This window comes from Acinonyx jubatus, chromosome C2 (assembly GCF_027475565.1).
Source record: "Acinonyx jubatus isolate Ajub_Pintada_27869175 chromosome C2, VMU_Ajub_asm_v1.0, whole genome shotgun sequence".
Lineage (NCBI taxonomy): Eukaryota > Metazoa > Chordata > Mammalia > Carnivora > Felidae > Acinonyx > Acinonyx jubatus.
The window spans coordinates 64,190,639-64,215,539 of record NC_069384.1 but is presented as its reverse complement, the minus strand read 5'-3'; the positions used below and the strand labels follow the sequence as shown (position 1 = coordinate 64,215,539).

General features: G+C 43.4%; 1 protein-coding gene across 2 annotated transcripts in view; it reads right to left on the bottom strand.

The window, feature by feature from the left end:
• Positions 1-1,334: 1,334 nt before the first annotated feature.
• Positions 1,335-24,901, bottom strand: part of UPK1B (uroplakin 1B) — a 30,089-nt gene continuing 6,522 nt past the window's right edge. The window contains exons 2-8 of one of the 2 annotated variants that reach the window (XM_053220897.1): positions 19,763-19,970; positions 18,422-18,622; positions 15,960-16,034; positions 14,890-15,012; positions 12,601-12,780; positions 5,804-5,887; positions 1,335-2,272 (exon numbers count right to left, since the gene is read on the bottom strand). In XM_053220897.1, the coding sequence (XP_053076872.1) occupies positions 2,222-2,272; positions 5,804-5,887; positions 12,601-12,780; positions 14,890-15,012; positions 15,960-16,034; positions 18,422-18,622; positions 19,763-19,912 (864 nt within the window). In that variant the 5' untranslated portion in view covers positions 19,913-19,970 and the 3' untranslated portion in view covers positions 1,335-2,221. The remainder of the gene's footprint in view (positions 2,273-5,803; positions 5,888-12,600; positions 12,781-14,889; positions 15,013-15,959; positions 16,035-18,421; positions 18,623-19,762; positions 19,971-24,901) is intronic. The other variant, XM_015078239.3, reaches the window with a different exon arrangement.

The following is a 24,901-nucleotide window of genomic DNA, read 5'->3' as shown; positions in this document are numbered from 1 at the left end:
AGGTCTGGGATTCTCTCAGCTGAAGGGTATGTCCTACCCGAGTGTTAGCGGCCTGGATGTAGTGGTACCTGAGTTCGGGGCCTTATTTGGTTTTTGGAGGAACGAAGTCTGTCCACATTTACAGTGGAATTTGCACCTTCTCTGAAGATGAGGCTGAGGCTCCAGGTAGAAGGCTAGCTGGAGAGGTGACAAGGGGCACTTACTAACTGAAGGCCTGTTCTCTTTCTAGTTAATTCTTGGTAGAGAAGGCAGGAGGTAAGATTTAGAGAGCAGCAGGCGGGCCATCTTGCCCCACAACAGCTCTTTCCTGTTCCCACAGCTGCCTTGGATTTTTACCAACTAGAAATCATTTTCAGTTATCAATGAAAAATCCACATAGAAGATTAAGGGAGTGGGAACTAGCTGTCATTCACTCCTTAGTATGAATTAGTCTGTACAAAGCTTTCCCTTAACCTAGCTGAGATCAAATCACAAGAAGAATGAAATTTTGTAGGTAGATTTTTGGAGCATGAAGCCCTAGAGGGAAAGTCAGGAGTGGTTTGGGGCAGAATTTGCTCAGTCAGCAGAGAGCGTGAGGGCACTGGAAAACCTGGTTAGCACTAGAAGCAAAAGGCATCGGAACACATGAGAGAGGCATTTCAAAACTTTGCCCAGAGTGAGGTCCTTCCCTCTCTTTCTTCTAAAAGACCATGGAGAGAATCTCAGCCAAGTACAGGTGTCATTTATCCTGACATCCCAAGCACTCTCCTGGAGATACAAGGTGAGGCAGGGGAGGGCAAGCCAGTTGGGCATCAGGACATGAGCCTTTGGTCCCCTATCCTGGGAATTAAGGATCAGGCTGTCACCCCAGTTTTACCAGCAGGTGCATGGCGAAGGCACTCCTCTCCCCCCCCCCCCCCGCCCCCCGCACAACATCCCAGGGCTCAGCCCAACTCACCAGAACCTGACTGGGGCATGAGATCAGGGCACTCTGTGAGTCATCTGCGAGTAAGACCATGAAGGAAACATACATTTCCTTCCTAGGGGACACAGTTCAGCAGTTGGAAGTTTGAGATGCTTCCTTTGTAGAAGAAAAGGATTGAAGAGCTGGAGCTCCATCACTGCTATTGGGCTAAGTGTGGCAGGAGTGAAAAGTGAAAGTAAATTTAGAAGTTCCAACCATTTAACTGCACAGCAAGGTTACAGAGTATCCAGCAGGAAACCTCACCCTATTGCATTTTCCATCTCCTACACTTTAATTCCCATGAGCCTAAAAGGCTCTGCGGTTGGACCACTCATTTTGTTATACTTGTATATGACCAATTATGCCACTGGTAAACACAAAACAAGGTGAACATATTTAAAAGCCTTCTTTATTTATAAGACTAGACAAATATTGAATTATAAGAATTTCTTTCAGGACCACAAATAGAAACAGTTCAGAAGAGGAATATTTTGACAGTAACAGAAATCACCATAAATCATGTCGCTAATAGCCAGCTTGCTTCTCTCTTGTTTGAAAGGTGTTTCAAAAGTTGACATGGGTGAATATGTGACAAGCCCCTTCTTTGTCCCCAAAAGTCCATATACTTTTCATGGGAGAACTGAGCTTAATACACAACATATCACTCTGCTGTGTCTGAGAGGAAGTTTCAACCACTATTAACTCAAGGTTGGATATTGTCCTGGAGAATAAAGGTGTCCTAAGTTGGCATTAAGGGAATCACATGAGTCTGCGTAGATGGGAGACACCATAGAACAAAGGCCAAAGACACCAAAGAACAAAGGCCATAGAACAAAGGCCAACTTTTCCTTAGTTCTCCCACCTGTGCAAAGTTGACTTGAATAAAAGCCTTTGGAAGTCTCTTTTAGAAAGCAGTGAGAAATATTTGCCTTCCAAATACAGACTTGGGCTTACTGCGATATCACAGGTTACTGTGGATGTCTTTATGCCCCCAAATTAAACATAAACAGGGGTGGAAGTAGTTACCATCTTTCTAAAGTCTCCTTTTCCTACCATGTATAAAAATGTCGCAGAACCCCAGACCAAGCTGAAAACACTAGTGAGAATTTTGAGAGGCTGAGAGCTCAGAGGAACACCACACCAACTGACTTGGTAATTTGAGTAAGAATGCACACATCCCCTCAGGGCTCAGATGTGAGATATATACTGGGAAAGCAAGCTTGCAGCGCGCGGTCCAGAGTCGCTGGAGGAAGGTGGTATAATGGCGACACTTCATTCTTAATATTCGATTCTGCTCCAGTAGAACATGGTACCCAGGAGAACCCAAAACTAGAATAGAAAGGCCAAAAAATAAATAAGGAATTGTTTTAGAAACATCTCATACTTGGGGGGAAAAGGATGTTAGGTTCACTCAGGCTTAGATGATGCTGAATTTTTAGGAGTAATCTCACCTTAAGAAACCTCGTGGGGCAGGGACACCAGGGTGGCTCAGTCTGCTAAAAGACCGGCTCTTGATTTTGGCTCAGGTCACGATCTAACAGTTCTTGAGATCGCGTTGGCAGCATGGAGCCTGCTTGGGATTCTCTCTTTCCCTCTCTGTCTGCCCCTCCCCTGCTTGCATTCTCTCTCTCTCTTAGTAAGTAAGTAAATAAACTAAAAACAAACAAATAACACCTCATGGGGCAGAGGTAACTATCCTGCCACTCAGACACACCTTCCCCATTTCCCACCTCCCTGTCCCAAACTGCACCCAGACTTGCCGTCTTCTGGGATTGCTCCTCTCACCTCTGTGCTAAACTAGCACCCCTGGGGAAATCCTTTCTTCTTCCCATCAGGGCTAATGACCCTCCAGTGGCTTCCTATTTCTCGTATGTACCATTTGGAGGTACAATTTTCTTATCTTCTACTATTGAACCTCTCCTCCCACAGGACTCCCTCTTTTCCCAAAAATGCTTATGACCTGGTGCGGCTGCCCCTGCAGAATGCCACAGAACTCAAGGCATTGGACTCAGGCAAGGGGCTGGAATATCTGGGTTCTTCTGCAGCTCTGCTCCTCCCTCCCTACATCTGGAAAGTAGAGATAGTACCATCTTCTTCACCTACCCCCCAAGTTAGAAGATGGAATGAGATCATAAACTATCATTACTACTAATGTCTGATGTTTATTGACTACGTACTACACATCAGACACTGTCCTGACTGCTATGCATATAACTCCACTGAGTGCTTCCAGAACCCAGTGAAGAGACTGAGAGAGTGAGGAACTTAACCAAGGAGAGTGGCTACCTACCTAGCTATTATTCTAGGGATTTAATGCTAAAAGCATTGGATATGACACCTTGTCCATAGCAGGTCCTCACTATACTTGGTTTCCTTCCCTTCCCTCTTTTGAATTTCATTCAGGAGGGCTTCCTAGATTCAGAGTCCATTTGAGGCTTGTGGAAATGTCAAGGGTTTTAACTGGTCTGGAGTTTTAAGGTCCTTGAGAGCCTTTAAACATTATCCCACAGTTCCTGCTAGCATGGGTGAATAGGAACTTCACTGTTACAATTTTTCATTCATTCAACAAAGTATCAAGCACATGCCATGTGCTCTGCTAAGCACTGGGGATACAGAACCTCTGCTGGTTCCCAGGCTTTTGGCAGAGACAAATCCATTGTAGTAGAGTGACCATTACATGACAGAGGTGTGTGCAGAGTGTTGTGGGAGTTCCTGAGGGTGGGTGAGGGACCACCGATGACTTCTCAGAGGAAATGATTTTCCCTTCCTGCCTGCCTCACTCAGCTTCTCACCCCAAACCCAGCATTTCCTAAAGTGTGGTGCTTAACCACCCAAGGGACCCTTGTGGGTGTCCATGAGGTCAAGACCTTTTGCATAGCGATGTTAAGACTTTTTTTTTTTTTTTTGCCCTTTTTACTGTTTTCACGTTTGTACTGATGATGCAAAACAGTGGAAAGTAAAACTGCTGGCATCTTAGCAGGATTTAAGGTAGAGGCACTAAACCGTGTTAGTAGTCAGTGTATTCTTCACTGCTGTGTACTTGCAGTAAAAAAAAAAAAAAAAAGGCAGACTTAAGAGATTTAGAGTTTTAGAATTTTAAGATTGTTTTTGGTGAAGCAGTAAGAATTACTAATTTTATTAAGTGTTCACCTTTGAATATACATCTTTTTTAATATTCTTGAAACAAAGTATGCACAAAGCAGTTTGTTGCATAGTGAAACCTGATGGTTGTCTGAAGGCAAAGCACTCGTGTAATTGAGTTGTATGCTAAACCAGCCATTTTTTCATGCAACACGACTTTTACTTGAAAAAATGACTAATAGACAAGCTACAGTTATTCAGATTGGATGTTTGGCAGACATTTTCTCAAAATTTTACCAAGTGAGTCTGTCACTTTGAGGAAAACAACTGACAATACTTGTTGCCAGTGATAAATTTGGGCACTCAAGCAAAACTCAGGAAACTTGTTTCTGTCATGATGGGCCCATAGCACCCCCATGCTTAAGGTCCTTTCCAATATGGCAATAACAATGAATGTGATTTATTGATATTGCATAGAGAATTCAGCCTACATTTGGAAGATCAGCATAACACAATGAATCAATATTTTCCCAAATAACCGATGCATGTTGTTAACAGAATCACCATTGGGTAAATGACGTATGCAAATTTCAAGACAAACTGATGTAACCTATTTTAATATAACAGTCTGAAAAGTTTGTTGACATAATTTTAGAATCCACATTGCAACTAATGTTTAAAAACTACTAGTTGTCAAGCTTTGTGTAATATCAAAGAATATTCACAATTATGTTTAGATAAGGTTATCAAAACATTCTTGGTTTTTTTACTACCTATCAGTGTGAGGATGGATTTTCTTAAAATCCTTCAACCTAAGCAATATACTATTACAGAGGAAGTGAAGAAGCAAATATGAGAACCCAGCTGTCTTCTATCAAAACCAGACATCGAAGATACTTTTAAAAATGTAAAACAATGCTACTTTTCTCATCGTTTTTGTTTTGGAAAATAGGCACTTTTTTCACAAAAATATATTGTTAACAGTAACATGTAATCAGTTTATTATTGTTACTTTAAATGAATTAATAAGTATTTTTTAAAATTCTGCGTTAATTTCTCATAGCGTAACTATAAATAGATATAGCCCCCATAAATAAAAGCTTGCTGGAGTCCTCAGTAATTTTTGAGAGTGTGAAGGGGTTCTGAAACCAAAAGTTTAGAACTTCTTCCTGAATGCAATGAGTGGCTCTAAATCCTGACAGCAAATTAGAATTATGTGGAAAAAAAAAAATCTTTTTTTTTTTTAAATGCCTGGGTCCTGCCCCTAGATCCACTGAATCAGAATCTCAGAGTTTGGGGCTCATGCATAGTTTCTTTTCCCCGAGCTCTTCCAGGAAGTTTTAATGTGCAGCCAGGGCTGAGAACCACTGCCCTACCTTTCTGTTGCATGAATATCAGATAAAGTAGATGAGGTGAGCCTGGAGGAGACAGCTCTTTGGAAGGAGCAAACGCAGATCAATGCTGGGCAGGAGCCATCTAGGGAGCTGACAGTGTTTGGTATTTAACTATAATGAATTCATGAGATCTAGACAGCCGGAAGGGCAGGCAAATGCTTCCCCATCAGCCTGAAGAAGGATGTGGCTAGTAGGGCCCATCTCTTCTCTGGTAGGGGATGTGAACACCCACTTGCCAGGGGAATCCACTGTCCTTGGTCTGGTGCCAGCAGCTTCCTGACTAGCCCTCAGGTCCAAGGTTTTGTTTCCAGACTGTCTAGTGTGGCTGGATTAACCAGGGGTTAATCTCAAGTCCTCTCCTTAACTTGTGCAGGGAAATACTCACAGTCCAGCAGAGAATGGCAAATCCAAACCAGGCGACCCCCCAGGCATGTCTGTTCATCGGTCCAGAAATGAGTTCGTAGCAGCCCTGGAGGGGCAGGTGATCCCACGTGGGTGTGAGAGGAACCAGAGAGAAAGATGTAAGAGATGGGGGAAAAGCAGATATCTATTTGTATCAATACTCTTCCAAAGTCTAATTCAACATAACCAGGCTATTTCCACATCCCCGTGGACATCCAGGTATTAACAGGGCTCTGCCGAGGGGATAGAAATAATTCTGTTCAACAGCTACTCTATATCACATTATTTTGTGTTTTTATCACTCACTCTAACAAAGGTGCTGCTATTTTAGTCTGACTTTTTTTTTTTTTTAATTGAATACACGGACACTGTCAAGTATTCTTTTTTTAAAAAACTGTAGTATAAAGTACAATATAAAGTATTCTTAATAAAATTTGAGTATTTTTCTCTCCTAAATTGGTGAGTTGTTTTGAGGGGACAATTACTTTTTAATTTGCTTATTCTTTTTTTTTTTTTTGAAGTTTTATTTTTTTTTCAGAGAGAGAGAGAGAGTGTGCACAAGCGGGGGATGGGCAGAGAAAGAGAGAGGAGAGAGAGAATCCCAAGCAGTTCTGCACTGCCAGCACAGAGCCCAACACAGGGCTCGAACTCCTGAAACCACAAGATCATGACCAGAGCCAGAACCAAGAGTCAGATGCCCAACTAAGCCACCCAGGTGCCCGTGATTATTTATTCTTTTTTTTTTTTTTAATGTTTTCATTTATTTTTGAGACAGAGAGAGACAGAGCATGAGCAGGGAGGGGCAAAGAGAGAGGGAGACAGAATCTAAAGCAGGTTCCAGGCTCTGAGCTGTCAGCACAGAGCCCGACGCGGGGCTCATACTCACAGACTGTGAGATCATGACCTGAGCCAAAATCGGACGCTTAACTGACTGAGCCACCCAGGCACCCCTGTTTATGCTTAAAGAAAACTTCTAATCTATGAAAATCAGAGTTGTTTTTTTTTAACCATTAAAAAAAGTCCTGTTTCATGCTTTCATTTGACACTATGTTTCAACATATCTTTATTGGATTCTAGTGAGGGCGTGAAAAGCCATGTGTGCGTGCAAATGATTCATTTTTTATTAATCAAATCATTCATTCATGCATGCCATAATCCAGAAAGTTTGTATATTTGGCACACTCTGTTCCAGTCACCATGTGAAGTTGGAGTAATACACACACACACAGGGCTAGGGCTGACCTCTGAGTGACCCATGCTAAAGCCCTGGGAGAAGTCTAGGAAATGCAATCACCAGATGATTCCGTGGACTTTCATGTCCAGAGGGAAATGTTCTCCAAAGGCTGACCTTGAAGTTTAGGCCCTGCCCAGTGGCTATAGGTGACTGTTTAAGGTTCCATCTTTTCAGACCCTGTTCCAGTCCCTTGTTAACCCACTTACGCACCCTGCCTTTGCTAAGTACCTCTATTTTCTCCATTTATTCTTCTCTATATTACAGACGTCTCCATTCAATTACATGCTCAAGTAAAAAAATTGAATTATCTTTATTTAAATTTTTTTTAACATTTATTTATTTTTGAGACAGAGAGAGACAGAGCATGAATGGGGGAGGGGCAGAGAGAGAGGGAGACACAGAATCGGAAGCAGGCTCCAGGCTCTGAGCCATCAGCCCAGAGCCTGACGCGGGGCTTGAACTCACCGACCGCAAGATCGTGACCTGAGCTGAAGTCAGATGCTTAACCGACTGAGCCACCCAGGCGCCCTAACTGTTCTTCTCTTATCCAACATCAAATACTCAGGGAAAACTTTTTGGGTCTACTTTATTTGTATTTTTTTAAGATTTTATTTTTAAGCAATCTCTACACCAACATGGGGCTCAAACCTACAACCCTGAGATCAAGAGTAGCATACTCTTCCAACTGAGCCAGCCTGGGTCTACTTTTAAAATATATCTCAGGGACACCTGGGTGGCTCAGTCAGTTAAGTGTCTGACTCTTTGCCTCGGGTCATGATCTCACAATTTGTGGGTGTGAGCCCGTGTTGGGCTTTGCACTGGAAGCATGGAGTCTGCTTGGGATTCTCTCTCTCTGTCTCTCTCTCTCTCTCTCTCTCTGTCTCTCTCTCCCTCTCTCTCTCTTCCTCTCTCTCTGCCCCTCCCCCACTGGTTTCCCCCCTCTCAAAATACATAATACATAAACTTTAAAAACTATATCTCAAATTCAAACACTTACTAACTCCTGCTACCACTTTGGTCCACTATGGTCTCACACCAGAATTACTACAATGGCCTCTTCATTGGTCTCCCTGAGGCCTGAGCCTACTGTTGGCATCCAGTAGGATGCCTTTATATAGTGCCAGAGGGATGCTTATAAAACATAAATCAGATAACTTCAAATCCCTGCTCAAAAGAAATGGCTCTCCGCCACGCTTAAAATGAAATTCTGAGTCCTCGCAATGGCCTGCGGGATACTCTCTGATGCGGCTCTGCCTCTATGACCCCAGCTTCCTCTACCAGAAGCTGTTTCCCTGCAAAGCTAATGAGCTTAAGCTCCAGGGCTGCTTACTTGCAAGACCATTTCAAGGCCCTGCACCTAATTTTGTATGCATATTTTTAGGGTTTTTTTCCTAAGGGGGATCCTTCCCTGCAGATTCAAGCCCTACAAATTCTAGATCATCTTTGCCTTCTACTCCTCCACTCATTCTGGCCTTGCCATGCTGATGTCCTTGGTGTTCCTCTAAAAAGCTAACGGGGTGCCTGGGTGGCTCAGTAGGTTAAGCCTCTGACTTCAGCTCACGTCATGATCTCACAGTTATGGGTTTGAGCCCTGCGTCGGGCTCTGTGCTGACACCTCAGAGCCTGGAGCCTGCTTCAGATTCTGTGTCTCTCCTTCTCTCTCTGCCACTCCACTGTTTGTGCTCCCTCTCTCTCTCTTTGCAAAATGAATAAACTAAAAAAAATTTAAAAAGCTAAGAATGCTCCCACTTCAGAGCCTTTGCACTTGCTGCTTCTTTTCCTTAGAACTCTCTTCCCCAATCTTCTTTAAGTCAGGGTCTCATTTCCTCACTTAATTCAGAACTCTATGCAGATACTATCTCAACAAAGCCTTTCCTGACCACCATAGAGAAAAAAAAAACCCTATCGTTCCTTATATACCTACCCTGCTTTATTTCTGTCTATGGCATTTATCACTACCTGGAATGTATCATGTATTTACTTGGTAATTTGTTTGGTGCCTCCCATACCACAGTGCAAGCTCTGGAGGGCAGGGATCTTATTGTGCTCATTGTTGAATCTCTAGAACCCAGCACAAGTGCCTGGCACAAAATAAGCACCCAATAAACATTGATAGAATGAATGGAACATGATACAAAGAGATGATTATGACAGTATCATTCGTGACACAATAGTTCACAAACACTCCTGTACCCATTACTCACTGATCCTCCTGACAATCCTGGGAGGGGGGTCATTTGTCCTCACATGTACAAAAGCCCACTTATGTCAGGTGCCAGGCACTGGGCTGGACATTCAGCAGTGACAAGACAGACATGGGTATTGTTCTCATGGAACTCACAGACAAAAGCCCCAGGTTTTTCACCTCTTCTTATTTAGTGCCTTTTCATGATGCCTTTTTATCATTGTAGTGGTGCTTACTTTGGTCTTCCTTAGTTCTGTGATAATGTTCTTGAGGTATAGTGATTAGATAGCACGTAGCATTTCTAGGGCAGTTGGAGCATGAGTAAGAATACATATACCAGCATCTTACATGCTATATGAAATTCTGGTTTATTTATTTTTTTAAGTTTATTTTGAGAGAGAGAGAGAGAGAGGGAAGAAAGAGAGAGAGAGGGAGAGAGAAGAAGGGCAGAAAGAGAATCCCAAGCAGACTCTGTGCTGTCATCGCAGAGTGCAACATGGGGTTCAAACTCACGAACTGCGAGATCATGACCTGAGCTGAGATCAAGAGTCAGACACTGAACCGACTGAGCCTCCCAGGCGCCCTGGTTGATTTCTATTATCACCACACTTATGATGACATCCCTAATTTTGTTAGCCTTCATTTATGCAGATTTTGAAAAGCCACAATATGGATATGAAAAAGAGTCATTTATCTCTTCAACCACCCACCCACCAAACATTCCCCAATGCCTGCATTGTGCCAGGCAGCCTGTGGGGTACTGGAGACACAGAATGGAGTAATGCATGGTCCTCAAGGGGACTCAGAAAAAAGGAGCCTTGTGAAAAAATACTTATGATATGTCAACTGCAATGACAGAAGTACAGTGTATGAAGTACTGGGTGGCATATTTTGCTTTGTGGAAAGGGATTGCTATAGGAGAATTAGCAGGACTTATAATGTGGAAAGGATTGTGGTGTGTGGGAATCTGGAGGACCAGGAGGGGGAGAAGTGGAAAGGATTAGAAGATAAGAACTATGTCGAGAGTGAAGAATGAGTGAGATTGAGAAAGTAGGAGCACAGGGAGTTAGAGACAGAAGGAAGTTAGAGACAGGGACAGAGAGAAGAATTTCAGGTCCAGGAATTTGGCAGGAGAGTAGGGTTGCGTGATGATGAGTTTGTAGCTGTGGTGTAGCTGGTGGGTGGGTAAGGAGATGGAAATGTTAAGGACAGGTGAGGCCAAGGAACCGAAAGGGAGAATGTGAGAAGGGTTGTCAAAACTCGAGTGAAGGTCCCTCCCTACTAGAACATCACATGTCCTAGGGAGATAAACTGATTATCTGAGGGCAAATACCCCTTTCTGTCTCTCTCACAGAGATGATATAATTTCTATGTAATTACAGTCCAATCAAGATATGTTTGTGAGGGTCACTGCCAAGGTTGAAATATGGAAAGCATTTTATTACTCCTGAGAGTGATAATTATATTGCATATTGTGATTATAAGGAATAAATAGAATCTTTAGAGCAGTCTGAATGTACCTGATTAAAATGACACTAAAACAATGCTGCTGAAAAGCTAAATAAGGGTTGCTTTGAAGGATTCTGCAAAATAATCTACATCACCCCCACGTCCTTTTCCAGATTAATGCATCCAATCCCAGTCCAGGCACCCTTCCAGATGTGGGATGATGATCAGCTGTACAGTGTCCTTCATTCTGAACGTGCACGTTGCATTATTTACTGCCAGACTAAGGAGTCTGACATTTCTCAGATTATTTAACAAACTGGCACACAACCAACTTTCCTCAAAATGGTAACTCGCAAAGCAGTATAAACCTTTCAGAGGCTGGCTACAATGATACAAGGATTCGCTTTGGGCTATTTGGGAATATTTCCAAATTCTTTCTTGGTTTACAGGCTAGGCTCTGGAACCAGACTGCTGGGGTATTAAGCCTGATTCAACCATTTACTAGCTGAGTGACCTTGGGCTAGGTACTTCTTATATCTCTACATCTTAGTTCCTCATCCCTAAAGTAAGAATCATAATGGTGCCTACTTTTTTTTTAACGTTTTTATTTCTTTTTGAGAGACAGAGAGAGAGTGTGCATGTGCGAGAGTGAGCAGGGGAGGGGCAGAGAGAGAGAGGGGGAAACACAGAATCCGAAGCAGGCTGTAGGCTCTGAGCTGTCAGCACAGAGCCTGATGTGGGACTCGAACCCATGGACTGTAACATCACGACCTGAGCCAAAGTCAGACGCTCAATGAACTGAGCTACCTAGGTGCCCCCTACCTTTGACCTTTAAAGGAGTTAATATACATATGGTACTTGGAACAGTGTCTGGCTTTAGTAAGTACTCAATAAATGTTAGTTTTCAGGATCATTATATCATTCTCATCAGTCTGGAAACACTTACTCAAAAACCATCTGTAACCAAATCACCAATCTAATATTTTATTAAGACTATCCTAGGGGAACCTAGGTGGCTTAGTTGGTTAAGCCACTGACTCTTGATTTTGGCTTAGGTCATGATCTCATGGTTCATGAGATTGAGCCCCATGTTGGGCTTCAAGCTGACAGGGTGGAGCCTGCTTGGGATTCTCTCTCTCTCTCTCTCTCTCTCTCTCTCTTCCCCTCCCCCACTCACATGCTAGCTTTCTCTCTCTCTCTCAAAATAAAAAAATAAACATGAAGAAAAGTATTATCCTATATTATCACTGAATAAGGAATGTGGTTATATAATTACTGCATTTACCATCAGCAATTGCCATTGCTTTGCAAATTAGCAAAGCATTCTCTCTTTATACACCCCTTCCAATTTACATTTTGCAAAAATAGAGCAAAACTTTGCTTTATGTAAATAGTTTTTGAAATACCAGTTCTAGGGGTCCCTAGGTGGCTCAGTTGATTAAGCATTTGACTTCGGCTCAGGTCATGGTCTCTTGGTTCATGGGTTTGAGCCCTGCCTTGGGCTCTGTGCTAACAGCTCAGAGCTGGGAGCCTGATTCAGATTCTGTGTCTCCCTCTCTCTTGTCCCTCCTCTGCTCATGCTCTCTCACTCTCTCTTTCTCTCTCTCTCAAAAATAAACGTTAAAAAAAATTGAAACACCAATTCTATACATTGTGCAAATAGTTTGCATTTAAAAAAGTTGGACTTTGTTATTGCAATTCTCATGTTCTGTCAATTCTTTTAATATGTAGATTTTCCCAGATCACCCTGCTAATCTTAGCATCCATATTTTACTACCAGAGAAGGAAATAGTTGACAAAAGGTTTAGGAAAAAGGATGCGGAATTCTTTGAGAGACTATTACCTACAGTTAAGCAGTATTTCCCTCATGAAGAGCAGGAAACCTGGCCGGTCTGGGGTGGCGAGGACTCACCTGCTTGTGGTAGTAACCAGGCACTCCTAGCTTGCAGGCCTCCAGGTTGAGAGGTTTTTTAAGACTGTCCATCACACAGCACTGACGAGGCCAGGGATAATCGGCATCATTATTCTCGGTCCGGAAGGCAGACGTATATTTCTGCCAGTCTGATGGACCATTTACACCACAGCAATTGTCCTGTCAGTGGAAGAGAGATACAAAATTCTCTTTCATGGTCCTTGCTAGAGCCATCAATGTAGCAACTGAGATTTTATGGACAAGGAAGATACGGAAAGTATACCATATCTTGCGTTTACTAAAATTCCCCAAACAGGGGTGCCTGGGTGGCTCAGTCGGTTGAGCATCTGACTTCAGCTCAGGTCATGATCTCATGGTCTGTGAGTTCGAACCCCGCATTGGGCTCTGTGCCAATAGCTCAGAGCCTGGAGCCTGTTTCGGATTCTGTGTCTCTCCCTCTCTCTCTGACCCTCGCCTGTTCATGCTCTGTCTCTCTGTCTCAAAAAAATAAATAAATGTTAAAAAAAAATTAAGAAAAAACCAAAATAAAAATAAAATAAAATTCCCCAAACAAGAGCTGAGGGTATTAATAACTTACGTTTTAGAGGTTGGAAAATACTTCAACATTTGTTACTTTACTAGCTATTGATGAGCTCCATGGCCTTTGATGAGTTCAACTCCCTATGCCTCATTTTCCTTAACTGTAAAACATGGCCTAGTTTCCTTAACACAGCCCATGGTCCTCAGAGTTTCAGTGATGATTAGTTAATGCACCTAATCTGTTTCGTACAATGCCTGGTCCATAGTAAACCCTTGCTAAATGTTAATTATTATTAATATGAATATCTTGATACAGCAGTGTGAGAGAGCTATAATTATTCTCACGACATATGAGCAAGTCAAAAATCAGAAAATTAAAACTTCTAGTGGTGAAGAAATTAGGAATAATTCTTATTTACATTTTTATATTTTTAACATTTTCTAAAGTAATTATGTATGACTTTAATAATGGGAGAAAAAAATAACCAAAACCTGGTGGCACACAGCTATGTCTCTACATAGGAAATGAAGATCAGTGAACACATAGCTAATGTCCTCACAACCTGGATAGAGTTGAGGTTCAGGGATGAAACATACTTCACATCATTTCCCTTCCTTTTTCCAAATTCTGTTCAAATGTTTCAAGGGGAAGAACTTAAAACTACAGGCCCCTCTCAACGTTTAGAATAAATACTTCGCAACAAACTTGATGATAAATCAGCTGTCTTTAAAGCATGTCCTATTTTGCTACTGGATTATGGAAAATCTCTCACCAAGGGAAATAAGTATCCTGCATTTTGACCTGAGACTTTTGGGGGAAGAATGGTTAAGTTTGAGCCAGGATTATTTTAGACTGTATTTTTAAAAGTTGGTAAGAAGGTTTTTCAAAATATGTGGGCATTCCCATTTCCATTCAAAGGGCTTAGTTCTTGTTAAAAGAGTGGAAAAAGTACGTGACCTATGGTCAGAAGAGTGATAGAAAGTAAAAAAAGTGGCCAATGAATTGGAGGTTCTAATGGGGTAAAAAGAATTATTGGAATAGGAATATTCAGATAAATGAAGGAAATGATAGAAGATAGAGGGTAAAGAGACATTAAAGAAGGCACAGAGGCTATATGGGAGTTTGCTGATGATGTACTGTGAGCAGGTAGAGGGGAGGGGTGAGAGGGGGCAGTGTGAGAGATGGGTCAGATTCAGGTTTATGTAGGGATAAAAGTTTACAAAGGCAGTAGGGGTGATTATGGATATTCTGAAAGACTTGGATTTTTGATGATATTTAAGATAAACTTGCATATAAGGTATGATGGCCAGTTAGAGAAAAGTGGGCATTCAAATCAATTCATACCCCATGGTCCTTAGGAGGACTAGCCCATAGGTACTAAATAAGCAAAATAGGGAATGATTGCCACTTGAGTTCACTGTGGTGTGGAGGAAGCAAACTTTTTCTTTTAATGTAAGTGATGCCTGAGTTCTAAGAGGCAGCATGTGCCTCTAGATTTCTTAACAATGTCATTATCCCTAAATAGAAGTTAATCAACATCATGGATTGAGAATAAAATAGAGATCTTGGGGTCCCACTGAGTGATGTGCACACAAGAGGCATAGATGAGAGGAATACATGAATTTGCCTATGTCCAGTCTCTTTTTGAAGGAAACGGCCTAGAGACTGTGGTCCCCACACTTTGACTTCACTTCCAACCACATCTTCACACCTGGATACTGGAGTCTCCCCAAGACTGCAGGCATTACCTGGAGCATGAGTCTGTCCCAGGTCTTGGTGACTCCATTGTTTTTCCATTGGTCGTCATTGTTTGGAGGGCTATTATTTTGGTACCTCTCCAGCATCTGCTTCAGGAAGAGGTTGGGCGTGAACTATGGTAGGAGGAGGCAACACAAGAAGAAGAGTTAGCACACTCATCTCCAAGGAAGCAAAATGATTTGCTCTGCCTGTTGCTGGGGGCACTGAACGTTATCTTCTGGAGTAAAACTGCTGGAGTAAAACTGTGCTCAGAGGCACCAAGAAGGGTGGTGCATGTGGGAGGTTGCTCTGCATGTCTGAAGTCCTTATGAGGGGGAATTTAAAGTCTACCATCCTCAAAGAAATCCCAGTGAGACTAGGGCAGGGGGCAGGCATCGTAGGGTGGCTTGAACTGGGAAATGGAGAAAAGGAGAGAATGAGGGATGCTGAATTGAGAGGAAGTCTTAGATGCTGTGGATTATTGCCCATCCTGTTGGAGGGCTAGAGGCTACTGCAGTGTGGGGAAGAGCACAACAGTACAGGCTTGGGTCCTGGAGTCGCTCTGCCTGGACTCAGGATTCTTCTCCTTCCCTTACCAGTTGTGTAACCTTGGACAAGTTACTTCACCTTTTTAAGTCTCATTTTTTTTTTTTTTAAATCTATAAAATGACCACAGTGATAATACCTACTTCATAGAGTTCTTATGAGGATTAAGTAGTTATATATTTAAATTTTTTTAATGTTTATTTTTGAGACAGAGACAGAGTGAGAGCTGGGGAGGGGCAGAGAGAGAGGGAGACACAGAATCCAAAGCAGGCTCCAGGCTCCAAGCTGTCAGCACAGAGCCCGACGCGGGGCTCGAACTCACACACCGTGAGATCATGACCTTGAGGCAAAGTCGGATGCTTAACCGACTGAGCCACCCAGGTGCCCCAAGTAGTTATGTATTTAATATTAGTGCACATATTGGAGTGCCTGGTACAGTGTAAGAGCTTAATACATGTCAGCTCTTATATTGTTATGATGATAACAATGATTCATGTGATCACTTTTGCTCTGTGCTTTTTGTGATTGTACTCACAAAGTCTCGTTGTGTTGCTGCTGTGATACAAGATGCCACTTCAAAGCCATATACTATAAACATCAGAATGAAATACTGGAAGGGAAACAAATTAAAAAAAAAGAATTACATGTATCTCCAGAGAGAGAATTAAAAAAAATTGTTATATTCTTTCAGCATATTCATCAAAGTGTAACCATCTAATCAATAATGAAATCATTCAACAAACCTTCATTGATCAGCTGCTTGGAGCAAGTCTGGGTGCTAGGTGTTAGGTGCTAATCAGCTCAATTCTCTCCTTATCCCCAGACAACAAATGGCTATTGAATACAGAGCTTTCTCAGTCCAGTATATCCTATATTTCTACTTTAACTGAGAAAAACAAATACAAGAGAATGAACTGGGGTGTGCGTGCATGTGTGTGTTCAATGGCTGGCAAAAGAGTTTTGGTGGATCGGACACTATGTACAGCTTCAAAAATCCCCTCATTAAGATATATTTTCTTTATGGTTTACTGGAAATTTAGAATTACAAAGGTCAGAAAAAGATGACCGGATCGTGTTTAATATCCATTGTCCCTCTTGACAAGGGTCCTGAGAGGAGCAGGCAGCCTCCAGGTATACGGCTCTTCGCCGGCATTCTTCTCTCAAGCCCCACCCTTCCAGTTATGGGCCAGGCGAGTGGAACAGACCTTGCTGTGTGGTGTTGCTCTCATGTGTGTGTGTCCACACTCACATGCGTGCATGCACGTGTTCACGTGATGCCTCCCCACCACGCGGCCCCTGTTTGTGACTGGAAAATATCTGAACAGCAAGTTGCCTCTGAATCAGGGATGGGAACTATTTGTGAGGGTCTGTCTTAGCTTTCCTCAGCCTTGCACATTCACTGTTGGTCCCCTGCTGCAGTGTCCGTGGGGGAGGGCAAGGAAAACGGTCCTCTCTCCCTGGGCAGGGGCAGCTGGGCAGCTCTCTGAGCAGGACCCTCTGCTGCCCTAATTACTCAGCTTGGATAAAGGCTCTGGCTGGAGCAGGAGCACCTTCAGAGGCCTCAGAACATTTGCTGCCTTGTTCTTTGTCAGAGCTTTGTGTTATGGGTGCCTGGCTGGCTCAGTCCATAGAGCATGTGACTCTTGATCTCGGGGTTGTGAGTTTGAGCCCCACGTTGGGTGTAGAAATTACTTAAGAGTAAAATCTCTGAAAGAAAAAAAAGAGCTTGATGACTCTTGGAGAGGCTCAGAAACCCCTTAGAGACACTCCAGACAGGAGGCCCAGGGTTCAGGTGTTTTCTCTGTCAGCCCCTTGGAAGGGGCACTGCTCCTTTTCTCTGCAGGGCACGGTGAACAATGTTTCCTTCTGGCTGTGTCAGGAATACATGGAGGGCCCAAAGTGAGACCAGGATGCAGGTGAAGCTGGTCTCTGAGGACACCTGCCCCTCCTCTCCCTTTCCCTGCATTGTTGTCCCCACCCAAAAAAAGTGGGTGCTTTTGCCCTGGAACTTAACTCACACTAAAGGAATCAGAGAATGTAAAAGTTCTGCATTCCCTGGGTGCCAGGACAATGTTTAGATCACAGGAAAAGTAAACCGACAAGCACTTTAAGTTGCTGGGCTTGTTCCATAAAGATGTAACTCAGGTCCTTCAGCATTTGGGTAGGAGAGTTATTTCAGGGTGGGGAGTGGGGGTGGGACCCCACCACAGTGTGAGAAACCATTGACCTGAGCACGGGGGGCAGAGAATAGAGGTCTAGACCCAATACCAAGGGTTCTTAGCTCAGCTGGTTGCAAATTTGCTTCCATCTACAAAGGGAGGGCATGACTGTCTGTGGCTTGGGGCAGAAGCTTCTCTGTGGGTGCACAGTGTTAGAGCCTCCACAGGCAGATGGAGCTGAAGCCAAACTCTCTAGTGCTGTGCATCAAGGTTTCCCAGGGGCCCTGAAAAGCAGAGTGAATGTATAATGTAGGAAATGCAGGTCATTATACAAAATCATCAGCCTTGGGCTCAAAAATGTCTGAAAAAGCTCATGCTTTCTCTTAAAAATTCATGCATATTTTGTATTTTATATCCTAAAATATCACTGATCAATATTAAAATAATACTTTAAACTACTTGTTGTCAAGAGAAAAACTCTAGTTATCAAACTCTCACTCTGTCTCTGCTTTGGCCTATGTAGCTCCTGGCTGAACCCACTGGCTGCAGCTGGTTGGAGAAGCACAGATCTGGAACATACTCAACAGGGTCACCATCAGGTTTCTCTCCTTTGGGTTCTCTGTACTGGAATCTTCTGGACTTGCAATAGTGGAGGGCATCTTTGCCCCCAAAATGGTCAAGCTTCACTGCAGGGAGAGTGTTTCCTCCTTCTCTCCCCTTACCTGTCTCTCTCTGCTCCCACTTAGCCCACTAAGAGCCAAATCACTATGCTCAGGGAAGAAGAAAAGAATCCATCGAAATTGGCCCAGGAGGCAACCGTAGAGTTTTAAGCTCTCACCGCCAGAAGAATTTTCCTGTTGGACTTCATGATGCCTACAATGCCTAGAATGGACAGGCAGAAGAGGCAGATGCCAACAAACATGCCAATCCAGGCTGCCCCATAGATGTCATCATTGTCAGTGGCTTCGAGCAGCGGGTAGAGGCTATGCTGGTCGGATACAAAGAAGATGCACTCTGCAGTCAGGGCGATGCCGCACATCTGGGGGCAGAGGGCATTCTGTCAGGCTGGTAGTGCAACAGCGTTGGAAAAGGGATGCAAAAGTGTGGGGAGGGGTTAGTAAGAGAGTCTAACTCCATCTCTGCAAAGGCTCAAAGCAATGAACTGAGACTCATCTCCAGAAAATCAAACTGCTCCTTCCATCCTATTACTAGGATGTATGCCTCCTCCCACCTGTCACTCTGTCTTACTGCTATTTGGGGGAAAGACCCAGGCAATTTCAGACCATCTAAAGTCTGTGGGGCATGAACCACTCAAACAACATCTTGTATGAACAGAGCCTCCCACCCCAACTCCCACGGTCCTTCGTCCCAATTCCTGGATTATAATATTTAGACTAGTCTTTGTCTGGCACTGAGCATTAGCGCTGGAAGTGACCTTGGTGGTTATCTTTCCCACCCTCTGCATTTTATTGATGAGGGACCTTGTCCTTGAAAGCTGATAACTTGTCCAGAGTCATGGAGTCAGAGGCAGGGCTGGGCCAAGACCCAGAGATCATGACTCTCAAGCGCTCTGTCAGCACACTGAGCCCACACAGCCTGACCTCTGAGCCACTCTCCCATCCTGGTACTGGCCTCTGTATGATAAGGACAAGTAAATGCAAACATCTGTCCCCAACAGCCTTAACAGCACTGTTCCATGCAAATCAAATCAAGGCGAAATAGGAAAGAAACACCGAAGTGTGTGCGTGGTGGCAATGTTTGCACACGACCACGGTTGACATGGCTTCTTTCGGATTCTTGTGTTTTAAAGTTGGGAGGGAGGGGTTTGGGAGGGGGCATGGGCTAAATGGGTAGGGGGCATTAAGGAATCTATCCTGAAATCATTGTTGCACTACATATTAACTAACTTGGATATACATTTAAACATAAAAAAAAAAAACCATTTAAGTTGGGAGGGAAATATCCATTTTTTTTGACCTATCACATAGTTACATACGATTATTTATATAATTAAATTCTAGCTAGCCTATTTTGCTAACACATTTCCTAAAATTAGGAAGAAAAAAGATAGGAAGCCAGTAAGGATATCATGGTTTTCCTTTAAACTCCCACTTTCGATTAATCCAAAAATTGTGATTACAGAAAGAACAGAATTTCCTGAAAAATACTCATTACTTACACCAACAATCACATTTCCAAAAATCAGCAGGCCCTGGAAGCAACGAGCAGTGGAGTCATCTTTGGCCATCTTCAGGATTTCCCCCAAGCTGAGGACACGAGAACATTCCAGCTGAGTAGGACCAGGTGACAAATGTTGCTCCAGTTTCATAACATGACTCCATCACACTATCACCTGCATCACCTTCTCGTGTTCCAAAGCATCCAAACTGAAGTCAGGCAATCATTTAGCAAGGGAGGGAATTGGATTACTAAGCTCAGGAATCATTGCATTTTTTTTTTTTTACTGTAATTTTATAAAGAAGAAAAAAAAAGTAAAGCTTGCCAGAGTCTGATCAGTAACTTTCAGTTGTTCTTTAAGGTGGAGAATATACGGACTGTGCACTTCTGAGTGATGCACTGAGGTCCTTCATGTTAACAAAGGCAGACATGGGGTGCTGAGGACTGGGCAGGGCTGAAGCACCCCCAGGTGCCCCAGCATGGCTCTTCCTATCCTTGGTCATGGCAAACTGAAACCCCAAAGGAAAACCCATGGCCAAAGGTGGCAGCTGGTGCCCATATGGGCTACAGGCAGCTGTTAAAAATACTTATTATCAGAATATTTTGTTACCTTCAAAAATAGTCGGCAATTTAAAAAGTTCCCTGGGGGCACCTAGGGGCTCAGTTGGTTAAGCAGCGACTTGATCTAGGCTCAGGTCATGATCTCACTGTTTGTGATTTTGAACCCTGCACTGGGCTCTGCACTGATAGTGGGAGGAACCTGCTTGGGATTCTCTCTCTCCCTCTCCTCCTCCCCTGCTCATGTGGTCTCTCTCTCTCTCAAAATAAAGAAACAAACATTTTTAAAAAATCTTTAAAAAATAATGAAAAGTTCCCTGTTGCACGAGGCAGGGCAGTGGGAGAAGAGGGGCTGACATATAGTTCCTGCCATGTGTCGCTCTACTAGGTACTTCACATGCACACATCTAAGTCTCATAGCCCAATTAGGTAGAAAAGAAAAAAGGTGAGGAGGCTCATTTTGCAGATGAGGAAACTAAAGGTTTAATTTGGGTAATTAAGTTCCCCGGGGTCATGCAATGGAAGAGGTAGGCTGGAGACCATGGTCTGTGTGACTCTGGAGCCCAAGTGCATCCCCTCAACCCACACTGGCTCCTAGAAATTATTTACAAGATTTAGTGCTTTGAATGGCACTAAAAAGAAGTGGGCCTCTCCCTCCCTCAGGATTCTCTGGAAGGAACATGAGGGTAAGTGTTTGGGTCAATTACTTTAGCTTTTGTACTTAAAATACCTCCAGAAAAGCCGTCCAGATCTCTTATTGTGTTGTTAATTAAATTAATCACTTCCTGTATTCATGCTTTAAACCAAAATGTATTAAATGATATGACTTGAGTTTTGAGGTATAAAAGATAGGAAGATTGCTGTTTTCCAGGATTTTGTGCTCTCGTCGGGAAGCTAAGACAGGTTCCTAAATAATTTTATTACATGTAGGAAGACCCTAAGTGCTATGGGAGTTCCGAGTAGGGAAGACGTAAGCCTTGCAGAGTATGTGTGGTTTTGGTAAGTAGACTAGAGATATAGGGTGTGGTGTGGGAGGAAGTGGGGGTGTGCGGCTGAAATTCCAGGGAAAGGAAATGTCAGGGACCAGAGACCTAGAAGAGCAAGGTGGCGGTGAGGTGGCAAGTGAGTCAGTTTGGCTGAAGTCCCAGTTTGTACAGGGGATCAGTGGGAGGCAAGCCTTCTCAGACTTTGCTAAGATTTGACTTCCTTTGTTACTACTCTCTAATGTAAGTGTTAGCAGCCTTCCAAAGAATCTCAGCTTCTCCATTTTTCCCTTCCTGGTTCACCTGGGTAGCTGTGGGAATTGAAAGGAATTAAAATTCATGAGTGTTTCTGGCCCAGAGCTGGGTGCATAGTGGGTACTCTATCAATGTTTGCTGAATGAATACAACCGGGCCATTGTTACAAGATCTTTATGTGTAGTTTCTGCTTAGAAATGGCATTCATTCTTTCCCGCAATTGTTCCAGTAATTGTTAAACATTAGACTGAGTGGAGCCCGAGTGCCCTGAAGGAGTTAATACACAGTCTGCCAAGGGAGATCTTTACTCATGTAACCAGACCAGTCACATTGTAAAGTTCATTACTGGTATGCACAGACATTGCTCCTGACAAGTTAAGTTACCATCTAGAGACATGAATAAATAGACAGTGGAAGGCAGAAGTTCAAACAACACAAGTATAGAGAGTAAAGGGCAAAAGTCTGGAGGCCAAGTGCAGCACCATTTCAACCAGTACAGATTATGCACCCATTTGCTGGGTAGCAGCAGCCTGTTTGTGTTGACTAGTTGGTTAGCAGCAATTCGTTCTTTCAAGGAATGTAAAGTGTGATGACAGCAACATGGGTTCAAAGCAAAAATGACTGTATGCAGTCAAATAAAGGGGGAAATAGGACTATGGATAAAAGGAAGAGAGTATGAGGCTACCGAAGAGGGACTTTATTGGTGCAGAAAGGAACTGAAGATACTCTGAACAAGGGATTTGGCCCGGTGACTCATGAAGCCCCATAACGAACTTTTCCAAAGAGGAACCTGCCACACCGAGTTTTATAAAGGAGGAAGGGACAAATGAATAGAGGAGAATTGTCCATCAGAGTCAGGGTGGAAAAGTGCAGACAAGAGTGGGAGAAGACAAAGAGTGGGCAGATGAGGGGTTAGTATGAGCAAAAAGAAGAATTAACAGAAGAAACCTAGACAGGCATATGGAAGGAAATGCCAGAGAGGCAGCCTGACTGTATTTATGGAAGGCAGGGATATAGTGATGGTAAAACATTCTGAAGTTGCTGACCACTAGATTTTTCTCCTTTTCCCCTGTGAATTCTCTTCTTCTTCAGGCCTCTGGGATCAGTGACACATAATAACTTAGAAAGTCACTCTCGTCTTCCAAAATAACAAAATGATGATGAAAGCTGCCATTTAATGAGCACTTACAATGTTCTCAGCACATGTTAGGTACTTTATGTGCATTTCCTCTCAACAGATCCAAGAGATGGGTATTTTTTTTTAAGTTTGTTTACTTATTTTTGAGAGAGATAGAGCAGGAGTGTGGGAGGAGCACAGAGAGAGGGAGAGAGAGAATCCCAAGCAGGTTCCATGCTTGGCTCAGAGACTGATGCAGAGCTTGATCTCACGACTGTGAGATTATGACCTGAGCCAATACCAAGATTCTGATGCTTAACTGACTGAGACACCCAGGCACACCATGAGATGGGTATTTTTTTTTTTTTTTTTTTTTTTACTAAAGTCTGTACTAGTTCCTTATGGCTGCTGTAACAAGTTACCACAAACTTCCTGGCTTAAAACAACACAAATGTAACATCTGATGTGGAGGTCAGAAGTATGAAAATGAGGGGCACTTGGGTGGCTCAGTGGGTTGAGCCATCAACTCTTGGTTTTGGCTCAGGTCATGATCTCCCAGTTTATGGGTTTAAGGCTCTCCCACCCACCCCCCAGTGGAGCTCTGTGCTGAGCATGGAGCCTACTTGGGATATTCTCCCTCTCTCTCTCAAAAATAAAATAAATAAACTTTAAAAAAAAGTGTGAAATAAGCCTCACTGGGTTACGATCAAGGTGTCAGTAGAGCTGCCTTCCTAGAGGATCCAGGGGGAGAATCTGTTTTCTTGTCATTTTGCAGATGAAGAAAGGGAGGCTTGAGAGATTACTTACTTTGCCCAATACCACATTGCTAGAAAATGCAAAAGCTCAGATTCAAACCCAGGTCTGCTTGGTTTCGGATCATCTACATAACACTGTGCAGTTTATAAAGTCCTGTCATGTAGCTAATACTTTCAGTATAAAAAGCAATGCCTGGCTCGCTTCCTTGGCAACCCTTAAGCAGAGAGAACAGGTGCATCTTCCTGCTCAGATGAGCCTGTCTTTGCAAAGGTCAGAATCAGTCTTCACTCACTTTTCTAGGTTCTTGTCTCCTTAGCTCCTCGACGTTGCACTAATATTTGTACATTTTCCCCAAACCCAGCGCTGGACCCACATGTTTTTCCAGAGATTTTGTTGAGATGTATCCCAAACCTGCAGTTCTCTCACCCACCCCTTGGGACCAAAATTCTTGGAAGGAAAAGGTGCAAATGTGCAGGTTAATATGACAGTCAACATTTCATAGCCTCTCCTTGGTCATTTGTATTTTAGACTAGGTTGGTGTCTCCAAGATTTAAAACATTGTTGTATCCATCAGATAGCTGCAAATGTCAAGAGAGATGGCAATTAGGGAACCAAGTGGAGGCACTTCTGGTGGCTCATGGTGTAGCCTAGTGGCTGTGGTCTAGCTGTGAGCACACTGGACTTGGTGTCAGAATGCTGAAGTTCCAACCCCCAGTCTTGCCCATCCTTACTGTGTATCCCTGGGCAATGCCACCCGGTGTCTACTTCCTCATTTATAAGATGGGTAAAACACAATGTGTTTGATGGGGTTGTTGTGATCACTGACATAAAAGATGCAGAAGTGGTTGGCAAATACTAAGTCTGTTTACAAACATAAGAAATTATGATTAATAACCAGGGGCATATTTAGGAAGGGCAGGATAACCGTGGACCAGTGGCACTGTAACACCTGGAGCCTAGCCCGGAGGTTTGAAGGTGACTAGTCCCACAGCCAAGGTCTTCCAGGTTGAGGTGAGGCAGCCCCTTCTTCCTTCCCTCTGTCCCCTGCCTAGGGCCCAGTCTGCCGTAAGGGCCTATAGTCCTTACCCATGTGTGCTTTTTATTTTTCATGGAAGGATTCATGGGGGGAAATAATCTCTTTGGGACAAGAAACAAGTTTCCCAGTTGTGCTTGGGGTGTGGCCAGAGTCAGGTACCAAGCAGCACGTCCACGTGGGAGGGACCCTCTCTGCATTCCATCAGCATTCCTGAACAGTTAACACCGGACACTGGGCTACATTGCCCTGGCTTTGACTAGCTCCAGGGCCTCTGCTCCAGACTGAGGCAGCGCAGAGCTGACACTCAAGATTCTCCTCTGTGCCCAGGCTGCGTTTTTCCTGATACAGAATTTACTTAGGGAGGACTCTGTTCTGCTCCCCTTGTGCATTCTTTCCTCCTGTTATCAATGTACAAATGGTTTCCTGCACTTTATT